Consider the following 24,038-nt stretch of genomic DNA (forward strand, 5'->3'; position numbering starts at 1 on the left):
AAACTCTAACCTGACCCTTAACTTAATATCTCTCTCTCTTTTCCTTGCTCATTCTCGGCAAGTCAATTAAAATCCGAGCAAGGGCTCCACGTGGCCCAGCTCTCAGGAGCTACAGCGTAGGTTGCAGCCCCAGCAATAATTCAAACGTGAAAAACCCATCATTATTTCATCCCACTAGTTTTTTTTCCTGGAGTCGTACTTTAATGATATATTAATAAAAGTGAGGGCACAGGCAAGGCGCAGGGAACAAAATCAAAAATACATCCGCTAAAGAAGTCCCCATTTGATGATAGACAGAAGCAGCGACTTCGCAGGGACGGCGGCCGCACGCACCGTCTGGTTTAAACCAGCCAACTTTCCTTCTCCTCCAAGCCAAACGAGAAAATGGCTTCTCCTCCTTTGTAACGGTAAAAAGACAAATTACAAGGAGAAAAGGTTTACCAACGTCTTGTGTTTGTATATTTGTTGAAAAAAATGCAGCATTTCTTGGTTTATGCTTCATTAGTAAAACAAGAGAAAGACAGCTTATCAAAATGCACACAGTTCTGCCAAGCTGGAGCAATTCTCACCCACAACGCTCCCCCCAGCATCTTTAACATGTGCATTCTGCAGCTGTACATGCCCGAGTCAAATTAATTCACTAAAGTAACAAATTAAAACCTCAATGCATGGCAATGAGGAAGTGAAGGGAAATATAAACCTGAGTATAATGCAGATGTCAGAGAAAAGGGGGAAAAAAAAAAAAAAATCACCATCATATTTAGAAAATGTTTCTTTATCAGGATTACACTGGGCAGGCTTGACCTGCAATAACCAGCTATTACAGAAGCGGTGTTACAAAATCCTATTGTGTTCCATGGTGAATCTGTGTTAGTTGATATCTTTCACTGGTTAGCCTGTGTGAAAGATGTGAAATAAGAGCCTAAAAATAGGGTTCCTTTCATTTGTCACCTCTATGCCCAGGATATTCACTGTCTTTGACATTAAACTTATATTTCCCAGATTTTCCGTTGTTAGTTTTAGGGATATACACAGGTACTCGAGCACTCTGTTAACCATTTGAGGGGCATTTTTTCCCCTCCGTCTTTTTAACCCAGGGGTCAGCAACCCAAATGTTAAGAAGAGCCATTTTGTCAAGTTTAAACACAAATCTAACCACCTTAGGAGCCACAACATTTCATGTCCATTTCATTGAAGAAACACTTTACCATCTTGCTTGTAAATCTCTTTCCGAATGTGCTAATGTTAGTCTTAAATCTTTCTCTTTCTTGTCTGTACTGCGAAGGTGACCAGCCCCTTAGTCTGCAAGCCAACCTTCAGGATTAAAGAGTGAATTAGCAGTTATATATCAACTCCAGCATTTAAGACCATTTATGGTTAAAACTGTTAGAATGATCAGAGCTTTATTTCTTAGGTCAAAAAAGAGCCCTGTGTTTGCGACTCCTGTTTTAGCCAATTATCTGTTCATTAACCCTTATGGAAAGTTGAATAGCAACATTAGCTGGAATGCACACTGTTAGGTGATACAGGGCAAATTCTTGTCCCAATACAATTCCACCCCAAATACTACCCTTCAGGCTCCTCTCTGATTGCTGACCCAGTTGGAAGGAACAACCTGTTCCAGGCAGGATAGAAACAGAATGTGCCTTTCTCTTCTTAGTAACTGTTTTAGCAGTTTTTTAAACTGACTAGAGGTCCACCCATCAAATTCTGCCTCCCTGCAGTTCTTACAGTGGTCTGCTCCAAATTCTTTTGTACTTGAAATGGAGTGTTAGCTTTTAAACAGGCTGAGAAACTATGTGCTCAGATTGACCCTGAAGCCACGTAAATGAACATAGCACAAGTGAAGACAATTCAATATTCCACATGATGCTGAAGGTTTAATTCTCAACCGAACCCAAGTAAAATTTTAAGAGAATGAATACTTGTCTTACACTAATTTCAGGGTATTTTATCATATTTTTTATGAACCGATAATATCTTCATTTACAGTCACCTGAATTCTAAACTAAGAAAAAACAAAATGCACATACTGGAATATTCTGCAGAGCCAGCATGGTGTCATAAATGAGAAGCATTACTTTGCACCTATGTTTAACTTTTAATTATAAAAAACCTAATCAGTGAGCCCAGACTGCAGTTCAATGCTGAAGGGAGAGGTAACAGACTGTGGGTCTTCATTTATGTTAATATAAATTCCTAACAGCCCCAAAGACAGCTATTATGTACGGGTTTAAGAGCACTTCAAAAGGCCAGGCCAGTCCATGGGAGCACAGATACAGCAATATGAACGCAGTCTGTACTTAATAGAGACTGGAGACAGTAAGTGGAAGACACTGACAGGACCATCTGGTTAGCCTGAGACGACCCTTTTATTTCAGGCATCATAAAACCCAACACCAAAACCCATAGCATGGAGTCCCGCGGAGATGAGGGAGCAAGGATGCTGTGACGAACAATACCATATCGCTGTAGGTTCAGGTTGAAACTGGAACAAGATATTACAGCACATGTAATCTGTTGCGCAAAAAAACCCCCAAACAAACAAAGAAAAAGAATTAACGGAAGTTAAGCTACACAACACTGTGCGGTTGGCCTAGTCATGCTCTGCCCACAAATGCTTTTTTTGTGGCCACTGTTGCAAAGAGCATTGACATACTTTTAGAGAATTGTTCATTTTAAATAATTATTGTGTCTCACAGATTTAAGAACAGAATTGGTGCTTTATTTTAATGTAATCTGATTTATAGACTAAACACAAAAGTTGACCGTCTTCATCTGTTACAGTGTTGCTAGTTATATAAATTAACATTGCAGACACTACAGCGTGGCTCAAGTTACTTGAAAGGATTTGCCTGTGGCATTTTCCCCTTTTGTATTTTCCATATTTAACATTATGGCAAAAACAAAAAGTGTGACATGTTGCATCCAGCGAGATTAATAAAGTCAAGCTACTCTGACAGCAATTGACAGAGGCGCAAAAAAATAAATAAATAAAAAAATTGGTAAGGCCCTTAAAGTTAGTTAATTATTCAGTCACGGATGCTTACAACAGCTGTAAGGCCTGGCAAGTCGGTCACTATTCATTTTAATAAAACATTTTGAAAATAATATTTTTTATTACTTTAAACAGGACTTTTCTGTATAGCTTGAAAATTTGCCCAACCTTGCCATGCAAGCTCAAATAAAGAAATAAACAAACGCATATCTGGCTGGAGAACAGACAGGTCCAATGCATAATCATAAAATCTTTTTTAGTTTTTCTTTTAAAACAACTGCTTGTTCACCCTCCACCAACTACCTCAGTTAAAAAAAGGAATACAGTCCTTGTGCTGTAGTCAAGATCGCTATGTCAGTGCAAGTCAAGACCAGGACTGGCCAAGTCCAATTCCCCCCGAGACTGAGACAACACCAAGTTTAAATAAAGTCGAGACAAAGACCGTCTCTTTGACGTTTATAGGGTTTTGAGAGCAAGACTGGACTTGACAAAAATTTATAGTCCACATTAAAATCAGTCCATGACTATAAAGGATTTGCGAACAATATTCAGTAGTAAGTGAAAAAACTAAGAACTACAGTAAATCTAGGTCTTGGAAACAGGCTTATAAATAAGGTTGCAGAATTATATCAGCACATCAGCTCTGCCAGATAACTTCTCAACAATATACCGGCATCAGGTAGAAGTTTAGACTGGATAGACATTTCAACTGATACTTGTATTTATTTCATTCCAGAATAACAGAATGTTTAGGTGACACAGGGTTACAAAGCTAAAATGTTTTTATTGCATTGCATTTTATTTATTGCATTTTATTGACTTTACTGTATCTCTACAGAATTAAATGCTAAATTTTGCTGTAATGCTAATCCAAGGAGATGAAGTCCCAACTTCTACACTTAATAAATGCTTAATACCAGTATCAGCAGATACATGGCATGAAAGTCATGGAGCATTTCCATCAGCACACATTTCCCATATGAGTGCATCCATACTCATAAATAAGCATACTAATATGCTTTTAATATTGGTGTATAAACCTCTAATGCTTTGTTCACTCAGCACCTCAAAATATCAGCTCTAGTGGTCCCAAAGCTTTCTAACCTAAACAGAAACACACACTTCCTCCTTAGCGCAGACTGTGGTGTCAATAATGGAAATGACGTGCTGTGCCTTGCTGAAGCTCCAGTGGTATTGACTGAGAGCACGCGCCCCGCCCGCTGTGAAGGTCAGCTGGGAGCCAGCCCCAACGCTGGCCGGGGCCCCACCCAGCCCTCATCACAGGGCCACATAGTCAGCTGACCAAATCAGCTCCAACAGAGAGGCTGCATCAAACGGAATAATAGATGCAGATGCAGGAATACAATGCACAGGTATTGATGATTTTTAACCAAGGCCTTATGACCTCAATCACCCCCCTTCACAATCCCACATCCCCAAAACCCCAAGGCAGATTGGCTGAAAGATTCATGCTTTCGGAAGGCAGAATTATGTGCATATATGTAGGCCCTTCACACAAAGGAGATCAATGGAGATCAATGGGAGATGGCACAAGCCTCCAAATTACCACTGCAGCTGTTCACAGCTGCAATAGTGCATAGCAGTCATCTCCAACACTAAGACACTGGGGCTAATAAGGCAAAGAGTATTTGGGCCATATCAACAGTCAAAAACATTAGAGTGCATGTATAAGCACATGCACAACAAGGATACTCAGTAGGGCTGTCACTCGAGATTATATTAGCAATCGGATAACGTAGTGATTTTGATAATTAAGCATGTAACTTTTTTTCTTTTAAATCCTTTAGACCATAGCAAAAAAAATAAATTTCTGCTGTGGACTCGTTATACTTTAAAGAGTAAATGCCTTTACACACTGAGCAAGAATTATTCATGTGATTTATTTACACGACATTAAATGAATAATAGCATGGGTATAACTGATGATATGTTGCATACCAAAAGCTATTTTTCTGAAGGTGAAAATGCATCAGTATTTTATTTACCCTCTGTTCAGTTTTAGCAAACTTTTGCAATCATCATTGTCTACAGCATTGGCATGGCGACAACTAGGCTGTGTCCCAGCCAAACTGATTACTGCTTTGTCACAAATGGTGTTAGCATCTCCAAAAATGTCTCAAACAGAGATATGGACATGAGAGTTACATGAGGCAGCACTAAAAGTTCCAGCTCATGAGTGAAGCAAGGAGGCGCTCCATTTTACTTTCACTTTTCCAACACGGAGAGCAGCCTGCCCACAAATTTTTAAATGACAAAGTACATCTTTCTGCCTTTGATGACATGCCACTCATTTGTTTGTTTTGGTCGCAGCGTGAACAACATGGAAATTTAAAAAATAAAATAAAAAAGCTGGACCTGGAAAGTGGAAAATACAAAACTGACAAGTGCCATCAGGTTTAGCTGATTAATATAGGCTATGAAATGTCTTTAGAAATTGATACTAATTGGCATTATCAAATTATCGATACTGAATATGACTCATGCTTGTTTACCAAATTATTTCCCTTGCAACAAGACATGGGACATGAGAATTTTATGAGAACCTGCTAAAATACTTCTGAAAACACATCTCTCAACAAAACCTAAGCAGACTCATCTGTCTCCGTAACTGATAAAAAGCATGTCTGAAGTCTCTTTTGAGCGCTACAAATTAAAATCACCTTGCATGCTCATAGCTCCCCCTTGGAGAATGTTCAGACTGCTGAACATAGCTTCATAATGACTTACCATGCCATGTGTTTATCAACACCATCAATTCATCTTTTTTTTTTTTATTTGCTGACTTTAATTTTACTTGAATTCATTAATTTATTCATTTTAATAGATTAATCATGACAGCCCTAAGACTGTTATGTCCATTTTGTGCGTGTGCCTCATCAGCTCTTCTCTTTGCACGACAGAGCATGAAGAATCCACTTGCTTCCAAGTTTGCCACAAAAACAGAGACTCTGGCTTTAACACATACACACACTTACTGCCAGCGGGTTCGCCCATCATCAGACCTGTCACTCGAGCAGATGTCAACTCATCACCTCCCAACATTCCCCCCCAGGTCATGTGACCTGCTAGAGGCGGGACAGGATGAGAGACCCCCTTCTGTTCCGCGGGGCGAAGGGAGCGATCTGTTCTGTTCAGGGCCCAGCGCTTCGGCCCCGTTCTTCAACAGAAGCTTAAGAGATCACAACCGTTCCCCGTTTGCCTCAGCGCTGCACTCGGCTGACCCGTGGCCGCTGCCAAGCGGGGCGCACTGCCGGGCCTGGTGCATTGTGGGAGACTAATTAGCGCCAAGAAGCGTGGTCTCCGAGCAGCGGTGAACTCAGATGGATGTTTTTCAGCCCCAGGCACTTTGGGAGGTGCAGCTACTGGTGAGCTCCCCAACAAGAATAAAAAAAGATGAGTGAAAAAAAAAAAAAAAAAAATCACTCAGGGGGATTCAGGGAAGAATGGGTGCTGGACTAACAATGTGTCTATTTCTACTCTGCAAATGTGTCTGTGTATGTGTGTATGATAGCATGCAAGTCAAGATTTGCATGATGCAGAGGACTGTGCATTACATTCCATTCCAGGTTGCCTTTCTTGACCCTTAAGTGACAAATATTGCACCAGTGACACATTAACATGTTTACCCTTAAAAACCTGAAATAAAACCATCAACAAACCGAGTTTCAGCTTAAACTACAAAAGCTGAGCTTTCCAACAATATGCCATATGTGTGATGTGCGTCATAAATCCTTGTGAAATCCCAGGTCTGATTTACATTACATTTGCAGAGTCCTGTATATTGTCTCTCTATTAGACCACTTTAAATAGATCAAAGTTCACTGGACATTTCTTTCTACACATACTTTTTTGTTCTAATTGCTTGATAATCAGTAGGAAGATTAAATACACCATCCATGGCAAGTTCTAAAACACAACTGCTGGCACTGCATCAGTGAAACTACTGAAAGATTCCTAAGCAGTTGACATCAGACTTCAGACAAACATTGTCTTCAAGATCGGTGCTGAAAAAGTACAAATGCTTTTCAAGGGCAATAAGGGGGCTGGAAACAGCTGAAAAGTGAGTGGTATATGGCTCTGTATAGGTAGATAACAATATGACCAGTAAGAGCATACTTCAATACTATACTACTACTAAAATAACTAAAACAACTACTGACAGTGCTGGGAAAAATGGTCACAGACCTTTACATATACACAAACATAAGTCATAAAGAGAGTCATAAAGTGACTTGCTATTAATGAAAAATGTTCCATTATGTATGTCTTCTTATATTTTTAGTGATATATTTTTATTCATAGTGTTTTACTCTAACACTTATGATTTATGTTCAATACCTGATATTACTGATTACTGCCTGATGTCTAGGCAGACAATTCCTTATTATTATTGGCTTATTCCTTAAAGGGAGCCAAAGGAAATCCAGTCCAAAACACACAATAAACTTACCTGTTCCTTAGACACAGCTATGTTCCAAAAGCCTGCATCACAACTCTTAGTTTATTTTAAAGTCTGATTCACATACTGATAGATCTAGCAGAAGCAGACAAACATTGATTACGGTAGGTGGTAGCAGGCTATGCTACAGTAAAGCATGCCAAAAATCTCCAAGCTCAATGTCAAAACATTTATCTCAGGATAAAAACACTGCTGACCTTTGTACAACTTCAACATCAGTCTGCGCTGAGGGCTAAGCAAAAACTCCATCCCTGGAGCCAAAGGGTTTACTTCACTGTGTGTCCAATAATGTGCTGTACGTTATTCAGGCAGTATCATTTCAGAGAAAGTAGGCTATGCGTCTTATCTAAAACACATGTAAATGTCATTGAGATTTCTCTGCCAACTTTGAAACACATTCCAGGTTTCCTATGCAGGGAAGTTTACCTCATAAAGTACAAAACCACACTGCAATTTTCACGACAGACGGAGTGGTCCAACTCAGAGGATCAGGACAGGAGTATAGTGCTGCGTCTCAGAGAAGCATCAGTGGGGGTTTGGGAAGGGCTCAGGAGAGAGTTGGTGTTGGTGGTGAAATGGTTTTCTATACATTACCTCATAGAGCAGACAGCCTAGCGACCAGATGTCAGATTTGAAGTTATATCCGTTTTCGTGTATCCTCTCGGGAGACATGTAATAAGGGGTGCCCACTGGATCAGAAAAAGGGGAAAAGAGAAAGGGGGAAAAAAAAAAAAAAAAAAAAACAGAAGTTAAAGGCATGTCTGGTTTGCTAAGTGAGGCGTTGTGGAGGTGAGAGGTTCACCCATGGATGCTTCATTGACGGGAGTTTCAGACTGAGGAGAAGAAGCAGCAGCCTCGGATGACTAGAGAGCAGATAAGTGGCTGCTCAGAGCTAAAAGAGATCCCGAGTCAACGATGCATGCATACAGTGAGGAGTGACAGAAACAAACTTAGGGCATGGAGGAATGGAGAGGAAAGGGTGTGTTCATTAAACCCAGCTAAATAATAGTGACTCAAAATCAGCAAGTGAAAAATTTGTTCAGAGCATGAAGTTAGCTACGAGTGACTGATAGCAAGTTTTGCTGCAGAACATTATCAAGTTCTAAAAGTAAGAGGAAAAAGTTTAAACATTCTGCTCAGCTGATATCTTGGTAGGCAGCCATTATCATTCAGCAGTGTGTAAGGCAGAAACACAGGCTTGGAATACATGATGGATATTAAATGTGTGCACTGTTTATATATAAGGACCCAGTCATAATTTTTTTACAGTGAAATCATGAGCAAAGTTTATTAATTAATGAACAAATGACTTAAGCTGGCTGTGAACAAGGGTCTGCTCTCTTGGCGAAGCATGCTGATAGTATGGAGCTCGGACACACAATCATTGGTCATAAATATTCACTCTTGACATATACACACCAGGAATACAAACACAGTTACCAATACTGGTGGGACACTAGTAAGCTAGCTAAACAGAGGCAAAAAAGTCAACATTTGTTACCAAAGTCCATATATGCCGACTTTACTCTGACTGAATATAATCACAAGGTATAAATGTTAAACTATTTTTGTAAAATATGTTATATAGAGACTGTATTCTCCTACAATTTACATTTCAGGGCACAGTCGAGCTGCTGTGGCGCATTTTCTCAGTATTTTTGCTCAGTACTTTGGTGCGCAGTGTGTTATTCTGAATGGAACGGTCGTATTAGAAACTGTCCATAGACAGAGGTGTCTGTAGGGGCTACGTTTCACATAGCGTGTTAAATGGACCAAGTGTTTTCACACAAGTGTAAGCATATAAAATATAGGCTTTGTTGTGACATGACTGCTTACTCAAATGTACAGTATGAGCCACCAAAGGCAATAATGCCTGGCTTTAGAGGTCATTTAACTCCACCTCATTCAACCAGTCAAAACACAGCAAAACATAAAATTCTAGAAGCAAGCTACTCAGATGTGTTTATAGTTCTCACTGTGATACAGGCGCTGTTGTTAAATGAGATCAATGAGGAGCATGAGAACAAAACTATGAGACATACTTTTATTACAGCTGTCCTACATGATTTAGGGGAATTAATGTAACACAGCTAGCTAATGCATGCCATTTGAAATCAGCTAGGTTTTAATGATTTAATTGTGCGTGATTTAAAAGGTGCATTGCACTCATTTACACTACCAACTATTATAAGTAGGTAATTCATTATAGTATTGGACTTGATATTGGCACACACTAAAAATATGCACTCATACTCCGCCGGAAGAAAAAAAAAAAAACATTGATGCATCACTAAATAAATAATTGCAATTATTAATTAATTAATAATTAATTACTTACATTGTTATGTAATAATTGTGAAAGGCCCAACAGATCTGACAGAGCAGTCATTTTAAAAAACAATGTGCCCAAATCTGCATCCTTGGTATCCAAGCAGGTGGTGGAATGAAGGCATGTCCATGTATATTCTTAGGAAAATGAGGGAATTTAGGTAGTTGGGTGAACAAATGTAATGTGATATGTAAAATGTGTGATGGATGGTTATAACACGAAGAAAAACAAGCACGATCACATGAAAACAGTTAGAGAAATGAACCTTTATTTAGCTCTCTTTTTCAGAGCATATTTAAATGAGCCGCTCTACCTGATTAAACCAAAAAAGCCACAGCAGCTGTCTCAAAAAAAACTCATCCCTCGGAGGGTCTGCCCCAGCCTGTAGTTCTGCTTCGCTTCCACAGGAAAGAGGAAGTCAGCTTGTAGGCCACTGCTCCCTGCTTACCCAAGCCACAGCACAGTCACAGTTTACCCTGTGGCTAACACAGTCTAAACATAGTCTATATTTCAGCTCTCAGTCTATAACCTCTCAATTGGTTTTTGTGGGGAGGTTTAAAAAAAAAAAAAAAAAAAAAAAAAAAAAAAAAAAAAAAAAAAAACCCTCCAAAAAACACTATACAGCGAGATCACAATATCTGCCATGGCATGAAGGAGAAAAAAGCTTGAAATCTATGAAGCTACATAATCTGCAAGAACTGTTCTATGTTTTTAAAAAAAAAAACAAAAAAAAAACACCTTGGTCAACACAAATATGCATTAGCCACCTTGTTTGTCATCATTTTGATCTAGTGGAGAAACCAGCTTTATACAAGCTTATACTTGATTAGTAGTAGGACAAAAAATGCTTAGTGATACCATTGCTGTCACAAGCAACACACTGTTTCGCTAGTGATTCTCAGTAATAGGTGTAATAGGTAATAGACCTCGACTCAAAAAGAGATCTCACATTCTGAAGCAAACTTCAAAATCAAATTGTGTTGTGAATGTGAAAATGTTTTATACTGAATGCTGAATGCTTTAATACCATGAGACATTGTGCGTGGCACAACATTGTGAAGGCCAAGCAGCGGCAGCTTTCTTGGTCCATGGCTGTGCGCAGGAAAGCAGCTAATTGGCAGTGACTAATAGCCATCAGGCAGAAGAGCTGGACCCAGGAGGCCATTCAAACTCCCCATGCTGCTCTCTCTGGAGCCAGCCACAAGTTCCTCGTTGCATCATCACAGCAACGAACGGGCCAACAAGCGCAAAAGATTGATGATGGAGGGAGGGCGAGTCACGAAGGGGAAACGAGAAAGGGAAACGTTCTGACAAATGCTTGCAGTTTACAAAAGTTTAGCCCTGGCACAAACATCTCAGATCTGACAGAGCGCAAGGAGGTCTCAAGTGGCAAGAACAAAAGCCAGGCAAACACTTCAACACCAAACGGCATCAGGACGCAAAGGCAGGTAGCAGAGCTGCGGATATCACTGACAAAAGCACAGGGAAGCGCCTCTTCCATCTCTCTGTGCTATGACGCAATTTGTCCTATGACGCAATTTGTACAAATCAAACTTGCTGTCCACAACTGCTGCCCTTTTTCTTAAGGGACAAAAAAAAAAAAAAAAAAAAGACAAATCACAGAAATGATCCTCTAAAAGTGTTTATGCAATCACCACTGTAATTAGACAGCAAGGCACTGCTGATTTTTAGAAATTTAGTAAGTCAAGCACACAAATCTATGTTATGTCCTTAAGGTTCTTGCATAATAACAGCTGACCTACAATTCCAAAAACCAGCAATTAATCTCTTTATTGACTGAATAACTACTGAGATCTTTTAACGGGTGGTAACACTTGCGTTTCTGCTTACGCTTGGGTCTCCCAACGCTGTTTGAACAGCGTCCCACAACAACCATTGTTAGATGATTAAAAATCATCTTCTCTTATGCTAATAGTTTCATGAAAGCCAGATGCTACAGTGAGAGCATTCCAGCAGAATACCAAATTAAGAGCACATTACTTATTCATGCAAATAAACAGAAAGTCGTGTTGGGATTGATTTCCATTATTATGAATTGTTACGACATTAGGATGCATTCTTTGTGAAGTGAGTGAAATAGTTTTCTGAGGGGGCGGATGCTCAAAACCCAATTACCACTGGCTCTCTAGAATACAACAATTATAAGGAAATTTATTATCCTGATTGATTTAAAAAATGAAGTAAACAGACTCCCCTAATTTAATTGTTCACCTTTACACAGAATCAGAACAGCTTTCTAATGTAGACACTGTGGCACTGAATGATGAGCTAAAATGTAATTAATGTGACTCGATTCCACTGTTAAATGCTAAATGAATAAAGTCTATACCCCTCCTGTTTTTTCCACCTCTTTCAACATTATCCCCCTACCCTAAAATTTTCCTTTGCAATGCTGTCCCATCCACACCCACAAACACCCCCCCCCCCCAATTTAAAGGGGAAGAAGCCTCTGGCAGGAAGTGCAAAGAAAAGAGAGAAAAAATTTTTTTTCACTCCCCCTCTTTGGCTTTGTTTGTATCTGTGGGCTGCAGAGCCACTCAGAGACAGAGTTAAAAGGCTACGGCTCAGCTTCTGAGGGGAAGAATTGACAGGCACGGAGCGGCGCTTCCTGGACCTCCATCCAGTGCGCAACGCAGTGTTCTACCACGGTGGTTTGTCTCATTACAGCCCAAACTGTCAAGCCACAATCCCTCCCTCCAGCACCCTCTCTGCCTGTAACCACCACCCCCATGCAGAGAGAGAGAGAGAGAGAGAGAGAGAGAGAGAGAGAGAGAGAGAGAGAGAGAGAGAGAGAGAGAGAGAGAGAGAGCTGGAGCAGGGGGACTTTAGTGCACCCACCCAGAGGTAGACACAGACCTAGGTCTCCATGCCCCTGGGTGAGTTTAACCTGCCAGGAGACACTCATGAATTTCATACTCCACTTTAGCTCAGCCTGTGCACAGAGAACCCAGCACGACTTGCAACAGCAGGAGAGTTCTATGACGTGATCACACACTCAGCAGGTCTGCATGATACAGATGAAACACCACATTGCATCTTTACTATTGTATATTGTGATATTCCTGACAATTTTAGATCACAGAGGTGTATCAATAGTGTGACATGCTCAAAATCCAGAATGCCTTATTTTGCTCATGTTTGCTGGATGACATACAACACTGTGCAAACGTCAGAGGCCGTTAGTCATTTATTTAATTCCCAGTCAAAACAGTGATTAAGGGCAAGTTTCATGTTATTTTAAAATATATGTTCTACCTTTTTGGTTGACTTGCTTTCAGTATTTCAAAGAAATCTTTAAGAATATTTTTCCACAACTCCAAAGTTAAGTCTTAGAGGCTGGCTGCATTTTCTCCAAACATGTCTGTATCTTTTGATAATTTTTAAACTTTAGTTTTTGAAACTTGCCTTATGCAAGTGGATTTATCCAATCTCCTCAGAAATATCTCTTGAAAAATTAATCTTTTACTTGACTGCAGTTTTTCTGACTGGTAATTAAATAAAACATGTGGGCTTTGACTTTTGCACTGTCCTGTAAAAGTCTTAAATCGCCCAAACACAGAAATTCACCTAGGATGTGAGAGAGAATTGGTCAGGACTAATTCTGACTTGATTACTTGATTAAAAAGCAATCAAATAAAAAGTACCTTCTCTTTGAATTGGAAATGATAGGGTTTGAAATTTGAAGGCTGAATGCACAGTTTGTTATTGATCAGTTATGTCAAGTGTTTGGCCTTAATTTAAAACTGATTATTCAATTTATTGTCAAAATAACTTGTAGATTACTGAATTACTAATATCTGTAACAGCAGTCCTAGTCAGGATGGTAACAGTACCCTAAACTACATTTAGTGATTTGTTTGAGGGCTTATTTACACACTGTAAGGTGTTGTCAAATCACAACTGGGATAATGATAACCATACATTTCACATTCTTAACACACACACACACACACACACACACACACACACACACACACACACACACACACACACACACACACACACACTTTTAAAGTTAACACAACTGCATGTGAAAAACACCCTCAAGTCTTACCTTTAAGCTGTGTGTGAATTAATTCATCTGCAACTTAAGCACACCAAGGGTGATCTGAGGCACAATTTGCAAGTCTTAAAGGAAACCTGGTTACAACACCAGAACATGGCCGTCTGTAGGAGATCTGGCAGGGCAACACTGCCAAAAGTATGCGTAAATGGAGCACAACATTTCCCTGTACACGGGTGGTCCTCTGGTGACTCAGGCATCATTCAGACACCATTATCAAGTCCCGAATAAGGTCTTACTTCCTAACTGGGGCCTGACTGAGGGAGAACTTCACTAAGCTGACCTGTAGAGGGTGCTGTGGACTCAGCTTTTTTGTCACATCTGTCACACGCATTTCCTGAGTCTGGTTTTTGTTGTGAGCTGTGCTGAATTTGACAAAACAAGCACATTCGGCGGAGCCACAAGAAATAAGGTTCAATTCCTTTCCCACACAAAAACAGATACTCAATCATTTTTTATAGTAAGGTTTGGGTAGAAAAATAAATAAATAAATAAAGTAAGCTGACCTTGCAATGTAACTTCTCCACCATGAGACTATGCTACATGATAAAGCAAAGGGGAAAGGCTGAGCTAAAATTTACTTCTGAATGACCAATAATAACACTGGAAAGGCACACCGCTTAAACAGTCATGTTGGGATCGAGTTCCACTGTGAACAGTTTCCACAACAGGACTGTATTATTCATGAAGTAAGCAAAACTGAGTAAACTGCTGATGTTTCTCCAGATGACATGTAATGCTGAATAAAAACTACATTAAAAAGCATCAAAAGCATCCAGCTTGAAGAGGGCCACTCCTGAGCACCTCCTGAGCCGGCCTCTTAACAAGAGGAGGTGACTATGATGTCTTCATCTGCAGTGAGTATATCGCTCCTGGGCAGACTGGCGCAACTACACACGATGGGGTGTACTAGACAAGAGTCCTTGACACCACCACTCAAGTTTTCTCTTTGTATAATTTAGAGTCGTAGCCTGGCTGCTGTCTCCATGTAGAAATTATGTGTGAGGAGACGGGTCACAGGGTCAAGGCAACAGGAAAGCCCTAACTGCTCAATGAAATGGATACACAGCCTGCCACGCTTTGCTCCCAACTGGCCGCGGGGGCTGGCGGAAGGTACTGCTTTATAACGGACACATGGTTCTGCTCGCAGCGAGGCCTAATGAAACACATCCAGCTCCTCCAGTGATTAAAGGCCCTTACTGCTGTACTATGTCTCTCTCTTCTTGCACAGAGAGCGAGAGAGACACAGACAGACAGACAGAGAGAGACAGACAGAGAGAGACCGAGAGAGAGAGATATGAAGGTTTACCTAGAGAGTGTGCAGCAGTGGTTTTGGAGCTGAAGAAACGTCCCAAACCCAGGTCACCCAGTTTCACCACTCCAGTGGCTGTGATGAACACATTGGCTGGTTTTATGTCTTTAAAAAGAAATGAGAGAGAGATGAAGTAACTTAGACACACACTGTACATGAGTGAGGGGAGGGAAAAATACAGAAATAAAGTAAGACAGAAAGTAGGTGGAAAACTACCAATGCTCTATAAAAGACTCAAAACAGAACTGCAAGGACTACACAGAACCAAAGGAAACATCCCTAAATCCAGGAAAGGACAAGATATAAATCACCTTTAAGAGACTGGGGGGACCAGTGTTAGACATTTTAAGGGCAGAGTGTGTGTGTGTGTGTGTGTGTGTGTGTGTGTGTGTGTGTGTGTGTGTGTGGTTATAGGAACCATGTGCTTTGAGACACACCGCACTGTTTCAAGTTTAGCACCTCAGGACATGAGGCCTTCCCAGCAATAACAAACACACTGAAATATGTTTAGAAGCCAAGGTGTGATCTGGAGAATCAGATGTGAATTGAATGGCTCAGGTGTGAAATGGCTGTATACAGGGGTGGCGAATGACAGAGCAGAGGCCAGTGTCAGTACAGCGTTCTGCTTGTGGAGGGGAGGTGGTTTCCAGTTGTGCTGCAGTGCTGAAGAACTGTATTGTACTATGTAACAACAATTTATTCTTATTAAAATTGAGCCATTTCTATTAGTTTACGAAATTATATATATATATATATATATATATATATATATATATATATATATATATATATATATAAAAAACGAACTGCTGACATTCAGAAAAATAAACAAAAAAGGATGAAGCTTTGTTGGCACAGTGGGAACAAACAAATATAAACAACAAAATATTAGAAAGAATATTTACATCGCCAAACATTTTAAGAAAGGGGAGCAAAAACATCTATTTGGCCAAGCAGGCACACAGTTCAAATGGTACTAGCAAGTATGCAGCTCAAATGGTACAGAAACATCTGAGAGTATGTGTGTACCTCTGTGCATGACGCGTCGGGAGTGCATGTGCTCCAGCGCACTACAGAGCTGAACAAAATACTTCCATACAGTCTTTTCAGGGATCAGCCTCCTCTGTTTCTTGAAATGCTGCAGAAAAAAAGAACACAACCCTCAATGCAAGACAAGCTCTCCTTGAACAAGTCTGGACATAAAGGCCTGAGGCCAATGCGACCACAGACGGTCAATGGAGAATCCTCATGAGCTGAACCACTTGAGCGTTTACAGTTTCTTGAGAGAACATCAATTAATCATGGAAAATGAACAATGCTCAAAGACCTCCCCTTTATAGGTTTGAAATATGACATATGGAGGATATACCAAACAGCTACAGTGAACAGCAAAGTCCCTACGAACATACTGGTATGTGCACAAGTTTTTGAAAAAACAAAAAATATTTACAAACACTGCCAAAGTGCAAAGTATACAGTCACATATACAACTTTGAAGTTAAGTTGAAGTTAAGATCAGTTAACATCCTCTACAAACAACAAAACCAAAAAACTTCTCCTAATCTTAGTGCACAATTTCTATTTATTTGCTGATACTAGAGAAAAAAAATAAAGTACAATACATGACATGTATGTTTGGTGCTGCAAATAAGCAATAATTGTTAATTAAAAATTGTTCTCTGTAGAAAGTTCACCATAATTTAGTTCAAAAACTTTTGTACACAACTAATAGAACTGTAAATGTTTTAATTATGTTGAATTTTGTGGCAAAAATTTCACCCAAAAAAATTCATTTTGGTGCATCAGTAGCTCAAACAGTTTGAAAAATGTATTTAGTGTTGTGCTGTGCCTTGTAATGGACCACAACCCTACTAATCTGAGTATGTGTATGTATGGCTGACTCTGCACAATGAAAGTTTGACCACTTAATTCACCTCTGAACAACCTCTTTTGACCTCACTTGACTTAAACTTAATTAGGGGACATCATCCATGCTTATGGACTCGTACGGTAATAGGGGAAAACTTTACTTAAGCATATTGTTTGCAAACATCTTTATCAAAGCAAAGTAAAACTACACTTGATTACCACTGAAAACTAAACTGGACCAGGGGCTATTTCAGAAGGTTAATTAAACATGAAACTTCCCAAAATTCTGGACTTTCATGTGGCGGGCCTTTTGACAGTGCCATTACCTCAGCGTTATGGAAAGTCACTGTGCTTTTAGCACCAGTGCTCTCAGCATGCAGAGGAGGTGCATGAGTGGTCATGAACCCAGCTTCAAAGTTCCAATTAATGCAATGTTACACAATTAAGACAAAATGAAGCTTACTTAACCAAAACAACAGTAATTATCTGACCTTTTGTGCACTGACTAAATAATTGAGTCACCAGAAATGAGGCGATTCTGCTTGCCAGCACAGGTAAATGTGGTGGGGAAAAAAAAAAAAAAAAAAAAATATATATATATATATATATATACACACACACATATGTGTATTTGTGCAGGTTATTTAAGGCCGATTTATTTTTCCATTGTGCAAATGCTCACTTTGCCTGTTTTAACCCCCTCCCTTTCATTGAAATGATTGGAGCGGCTGTGAGCATGCAGTCTCAAGCCCAGGAAACCTTGGCCCACATCCAAACAAAGCCGGTGGATCTATTCTTCCCCAGCCCTTCTATTTGCATATCAGAGGGCCGTTTGATGTCAACGGGGGAGCGCAGCAGCCCCCTCCATGCCTTTAAAAAGCAAACACGGCACATGCAATATTCTGTAAGTGCATGCAAATGAAGAGGCCATTTGATTTCATTTGAATCCTGAGATGGACAGAGAAAGAGGGGAGAGAGGAAGTAAAAAAAAAAAAAAAAAAATCAAAAAGAATAAAAAATGGTAAATTCATGCATTTGGAGCTTCTGTTTTACATATGGCACCCTGTTCGGTCATATTTATTTCACGGTGCGGAAGGGATTAGCTCTGATGGGCACGTTTGGAGTGACATTATTTAATAAATAAATAATACTAATTAAAGGAGTGCAGAATGATGTGTGAACGTGGATAGGTGGAGAGAGGTGAGGAGTAAGCATGAGAGACCGTTGAGGGAACTGCACATGGGAGCTGACGGGGCCTTAATATCTGACTGAAAGCATCGGTATGTTATGATGCCTCTTAAAGGCTGCCAGGCTGAAGCCCTTGTAAAACTAATCCTCCATGTCCTCATTTACCAGCTTCTATCTCTCACATAAAACTGAGTAAAGCCTTGCCCCGAGAGCTTGTTTGCACTCCACATTGTTAAAGAAGGATGAGATTTGGGGAAGGGCGCCTTTTATATGCACGCCATTCATTTGGAAGCATCAGGTTGGAAGTGCTGAGTTGTACAGTTGTCAGGAATGCAAGAAATGCTGAGGGAAAATATATTGCACATAGAAAACTGATGTGAATGAGGGCAATGAAGAATATACTAACAGTAGAGCAGAGCACATTAAAAAAATCTGTATAATAAGTTAAGTTAGAAGACTGGAAGAACATGGTGCCAAAATGCGGTCACTATTCTTAATCCTTTTACAAGAAAAGTGTCCGGTCATGTATGAGTGTTGAATCAAAGTGAACTACAAGTTAAAACATTGTTTCCCAAACCCAGATTTAGCCCAGGCTAAATCAGCTTTTTAACAGTGAATCATCTTTAGTAGTGCTGTTTAATCCAAGATCAGGTTTAACTACATTTAATCTAGGTTTACGCTTAGTCAGGGGCAAATGTGAAATGAAGGAGTCGGTGGAATTCCAATTATGTCAAAGATCAGACCGTTCGGATTTTAGCTTATGAGCAATGTCCACAGTACTCAATGACATTTGAGATTTTACAATAGATTTTACATAGGTTCCATCTCAAGCCCCTAATACCACAAGCAAAAACATCTTGCATCTATCTTAGTCTACACACACACATTTACATTTATACTCTCTCTCTCTCTCTCTCTCTCTCTCTCTCTCTCAATATATAGAGAGAAAGACAGGTGTGCAGGCGCGCGCACACACACACACACACACACACACACACACACACACACACACACACACACACACACACACACACACAATACTGTGCAAACATTGAGAAAATTTGATTAAATAAGCTATTTATCTGGACTGTTATCATTTATTTGCTCAGAGCAACACTAATATTAGAATGAATACAAATAATAACACATTAAGTAAGATTTTATCTATGTTTTAAGTTCTTGTCTATTCATTTTCAAACCACTCCTTGAGGATGCCTGTAGCTGGCATCCAATACCTGGGTTTTCCTAATCAATACTTCATTATGGTAATTCATGTGGGTCGGAGATGGAGTTTAGATGGAATTTAAGTGACAGCTGGCATCTATAAGAAATACAGAACAAAACTTCGTTAAACTAGCTCACAAGACATCAACGACTTCTTTGAAAGCAAGAGGTTGTACTAGTAAAGGCACACACAAATAAGTGCCAAGATAAGTGGTACAGTACATTACACACACACACACACACACACACACACACACACACACACACACACATATATATACACATCTACAATAACTTAAATTTTTTGCTGAGCATTTTGAGTCATCACCTATGCTCATTCAATCCACACTGCAGTAGCCCCGGTGCAGAAAATCTGAGAATCTGCTGACACAACGCCAGGCACCCATACCTTTATCATACGTGAGAGGTCCCCAGCATCTGCAAGTTCCAGTACTATATTTAGTTCATTGTCTTCAATGAATGATGCGTGATATTTAATTACATTGGGGTGGTTCAATTGCTGTGGAAGAGAGGGGAGAGAGAGCAAGGTATCAGTGACTGCTAAATATTAAATAGATTTCATGAGTCAAACAATGCTTTCAAAAGTCAAGACAGCAGAAACAAAAAGGCAGATGCTGGTTCAGAAGTAAACATGCCACTGTCATCTAGGCTAGTGTCCGATGCACCCAGGACACCTTCAAAGCCAAAAAGGCTCAAATGGAATTCATTTACAACAAAGCCCATTGTGGGGATGGCACCGAAACATGAGGAAAAACGAAAACGACATAAACAGTTGCTCATGTAAAATGCAGGAGTGTTTCACTCCAGCTAACTAAGCCAGGCAGGGAGGGAGAAAGGAGGGAGGGCTAAGAAGAGAGGAGTGGAGAGGGAGGTTTATTTCGGAGGGAGAGTGTCTTGCCTCAGCCTGCGACAGTGTACTGAGCCATGTGGCATTTCAAATAATTAAATAAAAAAATAACGAAATAAATAAACAAAACAATCCCTGGCTGATGCTAACATGACGGGCCAGGCAGCAGCAGTGCGTAGCATAATCTCCCTCCTCCGCTCACCCTTGCCTTTTTTTCTCCCCTTCCACCTCTCTTTTTAGCTTTCTTTTTCCTGTTGGTTGGTCAATAAGTGGAAGCATCCGACATTGTAAACAACAGCGAAGACGACAGCGACAGACAGAAGGCTAGCTAAATAAATAAATAAATAAATAAATAAATAAAAATACACAAATAAGTGTATGAATGGGAGACAAGAGAGGAGAACAGCTATACACCCCCCCTTCTGGGGCCATGAGCGAGGGAGAGCGAGCCGGGGCCAGGCGATATGCTGTGACATGGCAGAGGGGGTTATTAAAGAAATGTTCATGCTCCGAGCTGATATAGTGGAGGACGTGCGCGTACGTTTCCATCGCCATCCCGCGCCTTTTCCTTAGATGTATTTTTGGATCACACAGCCGCAGTTTGAGCAGTCGGCGGTGTCATCCTCACTCCTCTTCCCCTTCCCGACCCTGAGCTGCAGTGCCGAAACGTGGTGAACATGAAACGCGACAACATGTGCAAATTGGAGCACTGCGTTTGCTTTAATCACGCTGAGCGCTGTAATTTTGCCTTCATCTTGCATTCTGAACGATGCGCGGTAAACCTTCTGTTTATGACTAGGCAGATTAAGGTGACGCAGTTATATCATGCTAATATGGAGCTCTTAACATTTCCCCCAAGCTTCATAAGCTAAATTGCTAGCAGAGTTCAATCTTGCAAAATAAACACACAAAACTGATTAAGGCTTCAAATCTGTAACACAAAAGCGATAGATTAACATCTTTAGAAGAGAATAAAACCTTTAAAACAAGACGCGCAGAAATAATTAACAGGACATACTATGTATAAACATTTTAAGCAGCATCAGGCAGAAAGAAAGTAAAAGCATCCTCCCCCCATAACAGCACAGTGTTGGTTACAGTATGTGAGGGAAAATGACAGATAAATAAACAGACAGACAGACTGAGGGAGGGGGCTCCGCCAGTTCAGGTACTGCCAGTCTTGCTCATTATTTTGATTTGCGACTCTCACTTCCTTTTTGTTTTTTCCCCTCTGTTCACTTGTTCTGTCTACTGAAGTAGAAGACATGGTTCCCCGTTTTACACAAATGCCTTATTAGCTGTTTGAGATGACTGGTCAGAATAACCACATTCATTAGCAGAAAAGAGCTTATAAAGGAGTGGAAGGGGGGGTAAAAGGTGGGGACACTGGCGACAAGGTCAGTTTCTCGGTCCCCTCTGACTGCAGTGAAGGGCGAGCACTCGCCTGGCAAAGCATCACCAGGAGGTATGACTGAGCGCTCTTCCCACATCATGACCTTTTCATCCCCCCCACCATCCTCTTCTTGCTAGTGGAGGTCTGCAATGTCTTCTAAGCCTAGGCGTCAAAAATAATGCTGGAGCGATGCCATAGAAGAAATAGCTGAAGATACAGCTTTAACTCAAATAAACAAACATTATTCAAACCTGCTCTTATATGAATAACAGCATCAGTCAGATCGGTTAGAACAATGTTTTTGACCCATGATGCATCTCAATAAATGCATTTTCAGCTTTACTGTATTTATCATGATTCTGTCTCAACTCAACTAATGAAATCAAATCCAATTACGACAGTGTTTGTTGCGATGTCAACATATGATCGTGTAAGCTAACAACTGTGGACAATTATTGTGGTCAGCTTAAATAATTGCAAACAACTCTAGTAACTGCAATACGGAGATTATGTATGTAACTGTGACAGGCATAATGAACTAACTGTTCTTCAAAGAAACTCACAAATGAGACGTATGAATGTGAAGAACTTTTTGTAAGTGAAGAACTTTTTGAAAGTATATGAAGAGATTATGTAAAGGTTCTAGATCAATTAAAGGTTTTTCCTAGAGCTGTACGCCCATACCAGGAGCCATTTAAGAATGACAGCGCATCAAGTCATCTATCCTGGGGAAAAAAAAATTAAATAAATCCTGGTCACCAATAGTTTTGGGCAGACAGTAACGTAGTAGCAGTCAGGCAGACAGGTCATCAGTAATGTCACCACTTAGATTACTTAACAAGTCTAATCTGATTTCTTTTGGACTGCTTCTAATTGGACTTCCTATTCTTGTCTCTTTAAAATTAAGGTGGTTATCTTATATCCATTTGCCAAATGATGCCGACTTAATCCACAGGGCTGAAATTGGTAACGCTCATGGTATCTTCTCTGCCCTCTTTCTTTCTCCTAAAACTACATGTAGTTTATTGTTACTGGCCATGACGCAGAACGTATTTTGAATTGCGTGCATAAGGCAGCAATAAGCAACAAGCATTTGGTACGCTAAGCGGAAAAAAAAAAAAAAGCATGCAGTGCTAAAACAGTGTTCAGGGCCACTTTTTGAGAGGAACTACAATGATATACCACACTGAAAGAAAACATCTGCGAGCAATAAGACAACCATTGAGGTACACTGAGCCGAAGCTGCTCTGGTTGTGGCATTATGTTTGTTTTAAAATAAGTTTTGAACTTGAGAATATAAAATTTGCAAAAAGTCCATTATTATACACTCCAGCCATTTCATCAACTTTAGATTTTGCTCACATAATCATGAACATATTACAGTCGTCAGACCCTCGGTTTAATCATAGGGTATATATTTAATATAGTTTTAGGGCATTTACTTCATATACACTTATGATTGGCTCCACGACCCACACAAGGAATATTTAACATATCTGTGTATGAATGTAGAATTCAGTTTAGCATCTTTCTAAGTACACATATATCAAGGATTTTACAGTGACTTTGAGCATGGCTGAGCCAATCAGATTTCAGAACTGAAATTCTCAGTTTGATAATTGGTGATTTGTTAGGTCAAATCTTTGATTTCAGTCTTGCAGGTCAAAAGAATTTGCCAAAAATTGCATCAGTAACGTAAACAGATAATTACAGTATAAAATGCATCATTTTATTCATTTTTCTCAGAGAATTCTAGAATATGTAATGAAACATGTAAAAAGATGCTTTGACAAACAGTTTTATTTAAATCCAAATCATGCATGTTATTATTGTATTTATAATTACTAGAATATCAGTTTTTGTTGTGTATTTGGTAGTGTATTCCACCCAACACCTGCCAACAGTTACCTAATCTATGAAAAGTCTCTATCAGAGAGAGATGGAAACTAAGCAGGAACAATTCTGGACAATCATGAGAACTCATAAGGAATGAACAGATCTCTGTTGAAGCAATTAACGTGACAAAATGGGAGTGTGTGCATGCACACATGGAAGCTGATCTGATGAGAGCTAGCAAGAGAAAACAGAGCAGGGTTGAGTGAGACACCTCTGATCACCCAGACGCTCTTCTTTATTGGACCTGTCATTAATTTGTTAGTTAGCGCTCATGCTAGTATGAGCCACTGCCTGTTTAAGGCGTTTTGATGAATGCAAACGATACATTTAAAGAAAAAGAAGAAAAAAAAAGGAGAATGTTATGAGGGAGAGGACGTGCAACATCAAAAGACACATG

The 24,038-nt window shown here is 39.9% G+C and overlaps 1 protein-coding gene across 3 annotated transcripts in view; it reads right to left on the reverse strand.

The window, feature by feature from the left end:
* nek7 (NIMA-related kinase 7) overlaps window positions 1–24,038 on the reverse strand; it is an 83,508-nt gene that overhangs the window by 17,206 nt on the left and 42,264 nt on the right. For all 3 annotated transcript variants that reach the window (XM_017702426.2, XM_017702427.2, XM_017702425.2), the window contains 4 exons: window positions 19,894–20,004; window positions 16,233–16,341; window positions 15,201–15,308; window positions 8,073–8,167 (listed from right to left, as the gene is read on the reverse strand). In XM_017702426.2, the coding sequence (XP_017557915.1) occupies window positions 8,073–8,167; window positions 15,201–15,308; window positions 16,233–16,341; window positions 19,894–20,004 (423 nt within the window). The remainder of the gene's footprint in view (window positions 1–8,072; window positions 8,168–15,200; window positions 15,309–16,232; window positions 16,342–19,893; window positions 20,005–24,038) is intronic.

Source organism: Pygocentrus nattereri, chromosome 15 (genome assembly GCF_015220715.1).
Source record: "Pygocentrus nattereri isolate fPygNat1 chromosome 15, fPygNat1.pri, whole genome shotgun sequence".
NCBI lineage: Eukaryota > Metazoa > Chordata > Actinopteri > Characiformes > Serrasalmidae > Pygocentrus > Pygocentrus nattereri.